We start from the raw sequence: 5,650 nt of genomic DNA on the forward strand, positions 1-5,650 counted from the left end.
GTTGGAGTATGTACGCATCGAGGGCCTCTTGGAAAATTCCGTCAATGGTGGGAAATCGTTGTGTCATAAATTATGGAAAATTCTGTCAGTGGCGGGGAAAGAGTTAATGGGTGGATTTTACAAGCCAGACTAAATAATACATTATGGCCCGGTTTCACAGACAAGGCTTATATTAGTTAAATTTTGAAATTTAAGTCGCTTTTATAAATATGCCTTAAAAAAATAAAATAAAAAAAAACATTACTGGTGTGCATCTTGAGACAAAACAATGGCACTGACATATTTTAGGATATATAAGTGCAAGTTGCTTTCAGTTCATACAGCTCAAACATGCATATTACTCTGGGACTACCGGACAAATATGTATAGGCCTATAATAAATATAAAGTTGTGGCAAAGATTTACTGGCAGGTTAAAATTTACAGGCTTAAACACATAACATGGACTGTATATCATTATAAAGCATAGTAAGAGATAAAACAATGTTTGATTAAACAATGATTTTGCGTTGAATATCATATTCTGTGTAGTATCTATTACATCAAAAACACAGCTATTTGGATGCTTTTATAATGCATATAATTTTTTTGCGAATTTCAGGAAAATTAAAACCATAAACAAGAGGGTTCAGGATGGGTGGAACAATAAGAAACTCCAGTGAAAGAATAATTGACAGACCTAGAGGGAGATCCAAAGTCGTGACCCGACTCAGAGTGACCTCACAAAAAATAGCAATAGAGAAATTTAAAAGAATCACTATGTGTGGAATACAAGTTTGATATGCTTTTCTCCTGAACTCTGGTGAACTTTTTGTACAAATGGTAAGAATTCTAACATATGAATATAATATACAACTTAAAGGCATGATAATAATTGTGGTCACTATGAAAAAGCCAAAAACATTAATAATAATAGTGTTTCCACAAGAAAGCTTGACAATTTCCCAGTTGTGACAATACACTTTCCACAGTTTGTTACCACACATAGTCAGTCTGGTATTTAAAATAGCAGTAATACCAACACAAAGCATTGGATACATCCAGCTTATAGCTATTAAAAAAGATAAAATCCTGGGAGTCATTATGCTGTTGTATTGTAAAGGTTTACAGATTGCTACATATCTGTCAAATGCCATTAACATTAATATTGTATTTTCATTTGATGCATATGAATAAATGACAAAAGCCTGTAAGATACATGCTTCACGGGACACAAAGTGTGTATCAGAGAGCAAGTCTGTCAGTAACCTTGGGAAAAAAGCAGCTGTTCCAAACACAGAGTTGATGGACAAACATGAAATCAGAATGTACATGGGCAGGTGTAAAGTCCTTTCCAGACAAATTGCAATGATTATAAAGGCATTAAAGAATATAATAGCACAGTATAAAATAATTCCCAAACCGAAGAAAGCATATCTTATGTACCCAATATTTTCAAACAACATCAAGTAAAAATATGTTCCATTTTCCATTTTTCGTTAAGCAAAGGATGGATTCATTGACCTGAGGGTGAAAGAAGACACAGTTCACGTGATTTTTACCTAAAAAAAAAGATTGTTTGGTAACACTTTATTTTAGTCTCCTTGTTACATATGCTACATGTAGTTAATATAGTAATAACTATAAATTATGCATAAGTACACGCAACTAACCCTAATCCTAACTCTAACCCTACAGTAAGTACATTTAGTTAATTAATATAACTCTGCACCACTGCATTGTAACAAGTACACCTTCAAACTTAACCTTAAAGTGTAACCAACTGTTTTCATGCTTATCAGCTTTGTATAATTGTAGCCACAATGTTTAATACATCATGTGAATATTAATTATTTAGTCAGTTTAACAATATACATGTACATGAAATTACATACACATGTACACTGCATTACCAGAAATACCTTCTGTGATACGATCTGACATTTATCACTTTGTCTTCAGAGAATGTGTAAATGTGCAGAGAATTAGGTCTAGCCTATGTGTGCTATATGTTCAAGAAGACCTACGAGTCACCATACATGCTTTTTATAGCATAAAACAAGTCTCTGAAGACCTCTCTGCTGTGGGTTGATTTGCATAAACAGCCTTAACAAAACACATTAAAAATGTGGCACAGTGGGTAAAAATCTTGTAACTAAAAACTCACTCTGATAACCGCAAGCTATTGAACACTTTGCTTCAAATGACATACTTTGAAGTCTGAAGATGTAAGAATGTAACACCACAACTTGTGTTGGCTGAAAATGTGCAGTCTGGTCGGCAAACACAGACACAAATAATGAGGTTGTGAGTCTTTGGGAAGGTATTTTAGTTGAAAATACATTTTTACATAATATGTGAAGTGTCAGTGTGAATATGGTACTATAGAACTAGATTCATACACCAGTTGTGTTTGACTTTTAAATGGCAAAGGGTATGTCTTACCACAGCCTTCACCAGCAGGTGGTGATATTGATCTGTGTATAATTTAGTAGTATGTGGCATGTGAACCTCTCCTAATATTATGATTATAGTGTTGAATGGTATATGCTTGAAATCATGTGGAAGTTCTCAGTTACTGAAACTGATTTATGTTAATCTGTTCTATGATAGTTTTCATTCTTCATGCATTTAAGTAGGTTTTTGTCTTATTCGTTTTTATATTATTTGTGTCTATTTATTCCAATCATATGCATATGTAAAAAGTGTTACAAGCATGAGCATGAGAGCTGCACAAGAAAGAGATATGGAACATAAGAAAGAGGTCAGCAGCACTGACAACACTGTAATACTTTTTTCCCTCTTTTTTTCCCTCTTTTTTTTTTTTTTTTTACTTGGCTTGTGAGGAAGAAGGATGGCCTGCCACTTAGGAGAAGACAGACAGAGATATGCCTTGATGCAGGTCAATTGCCCAGTTGTTTGGGTGGACATACTGAAGAGCCAATTGAATTGACTCTATTTCTGCCACATTCAGGGACATCTTCATTGCTGCTTCAATGCCGATTACCTGAATTTGACACTACATACTCATACTCAAAATGACAAAAGGGACAACAGAGCAACATGGCTACAGGGGTGCAATAACAAACACACAGGGCCATACCCACCATTGAAATCCCAGAGGTCCAGACCTCTAGCTGTATTTTCAGACTGGTCTGTCTCGAGTGCAAAACCAATCAAAACTTCAGTTCCAGCTGGGGGAGAATCGTCTCGCTGCAGCCTGCGGTGGACACCCAATCCGGCCCACATCGAAGTGTTATGTCAGAAGCCACATCCATGTCCAAATACGTCAATCCAGTTCAGTGGAACCTCCGCCTGCAGCCGATTATGATTTTATTTGTCATGTCAATCACAGTAATTATTGCCTACACCAAACACTCATACCTAAACCTACCCATCACTGTAACCTTAACCAATGAAATTAGCTGCAGGGCAGGATTTCTAGTGAAGTGCCCTTACGAAAAAGAAGTTTATTCAAGTGTTCTATTAGTATACTTCTTTTAAACTAAAAATAAGAAAGTATACTATCAGTCTACATTTTATATACTTCTCAGAAATATACTTTATGTACTTCTCAGAAATATACTTAAAATTACACTTAAGTGTACTTGACTTATACTGAGAGAAAGGTCCAAGTATATTTGGCCTGTACCTGTACTCAATCTTTTGATCGAGATATACTTAAAAGTATAATTAAGTAGCCTATTCAAAGTAGCGTTAACTCTTGCGTTAACTCTTTTGATCGAGTAGCCTATTAATTAAATTCAATTCAAATTTATTTGTATAGCGCTTTTCACAATACACATTGTTTCAAAGCAGCTTTACAGAAAGTGCATTTCATAAATGTACATAGAAAAATAAAATTAGTTAATCATGTATTAACTAACAGCAGCAGTATTAACTGACAGCAGCCAGCCAACCACGTGCCGGCAAAATACAAAACCTCCTCGGCAGTCATCATGAAGCGGAATTATGCAAGTAAAACAAGATAGTGGTAAGTGATAAATTACACTGGATAAAATAGCTCTACTTGTCTTGTACAAATGGTGTAATTTTGCAGCAGGTAGGCTAGCAAAAATATGTTTATGTTAGCTACCTGCCTGACGGCAAATGCTGCTTGTAACGAACAGTAAGTGCAACTTTTTTTTCGAACGGACGGAATATGGTTACATACTATAATATATTTTTTTAACGGGATAAGGAAGACGCAGATCTGTTCCAGAATCACTGTTTATCGTATTTAATGACATGACATTGCTATAGCTTTGTAATAGGTTTTGATGAAAGTGGCATAGCATGCTATACTAACTATTCCACCGTGATAATCTATTTACCAAATGTGGGTTAGGAAAACCACACAATAAATTCCGTGCATATCAAACATTAGCTTGGGATGTTTTTAAGCATTGGTAGTTGTGAAAGCAGCTGCATCCCTTCCCTTCTAATATCAAAATATGGAAATGCTAACATATCTTTTCGGTAACACTTCATAATAACCATCATTAATAGATGGTACATTGTTAGTTATTTAATCTTTAGTTAATTGTCATTTAACTGTTAGCAAACAGTCTTTTTACTTAATAAATACTTTGTAACCCATCTATAAACATTATTTAACCAGAAAGAGGCAGAGGAACATGATTTTTTCATAGCTTATCTTATCATATAGTTATCTAAGTCAGTCACACCTCGACTTTCTTCCAAAATAACGCACATTTCATTCATAATATTATAAATACAGGCCTTTATATTTCCTGCACATTTTTGTTTTTCTGAATTGTCTGAATTGCTAATAAAAATAGGTAATACAAAACGATTACTTGGTCTCCACCACCAAGGTGAATTGGTTTAGTCTTGACTTCTGGTCGTGACTCGTCGTGAGTGACAGTTGGTATGGGGGGGATCAGGGGAAATCTGTTGATTGTCGATGTCGAGTGCCAAATAAGAGATGGACAAGAAAGGTCAAAGCCATCAGGTGCCCAATTTAGAAACGAGCGAAAGATAAAGTTATGCAACTATGTTTTCTCTGTATGATTACGGTATCCATGTCATGAATGAAGGGGCAATATTAATTGGTGGGTATACTATTTGTTAGCCTTTTTGCTATGATTCTTGCTATGCTTAACAATTCAGTTTTAACTCAAACACGAGATCTAATTTCACCATAATATTGTGCTTAGTTTGCTCGAAGGGGGTCTCGCCCAGGGTGTAATTCAATGTAGAACCGCCACTGCTGCCTGGAGCACTCAATGTTATGGCCAAATTCCTTCAAACGGCCCTGTGTGTAATGTACAGATCGTAGATCATTATATTTCTGACCATAAGCCTATTGTTTTTAATATTACCCTCTTATGTGGTCTCCCGGAAAAACGTATTACTTACCGTATTACTCTCGTGCGATTACATCTAATACAGTCAGTGATTTTTCATCAGCATTTTATACTCATTCATTAACATACTATTGAATCTCCATCTGTTTCAGTGGTTCCAGAAGAATTGATTAATCTGTTCAATAATCTGTGAGTGTAACTCTACCGCTGCATTAACATGTGATGTGAATGTACGTTGAGTTTTACAGTATTGGGACTTAAGCCTTGTTTATACTTTCGCCTGGCTCCCGCAGCGCGAGCCTCCGCTGCCTGCGCGCGCACCTCCCCAAACGGACGAGGCGT

The 5,650-nt window shown here is 35.7% G+C and overlaps 1 protein-coding gene across 1 annotated transcript; it reads right to left on the minus strand.

Moving 5' to 3' along the window:
• Positions 1–553: 553 nt before the first annotated feature.
• Positions 554–1,471, minus strand: LOC311091039 (olfactory receptor 6N2-like; the record flags this gene model as incomplete). The annotated part of the gene is made up of 1 exon (XM_084126770.1): positions 554–1,471. One exon carries the CDS (start codon positions 1,469–1,471, stop codon positions 554–556), a length of 918 nt encoding a protein of 305 aa, XP_083982896.1.
• Between the last annotated feature and the right edge of the window lie 4,179 nt (positions 1,472–5,650).

This window comes from Abramis brama (assembly GCF_963993115.1).
Source record: "Abramis brama genome assembly, chromosome: 10".
NCBI lineage: Eukaryota > Metazoa > Chordata > Actinopteri > Cypriniformes > Leuciscidae > Abramis > Abramis brama.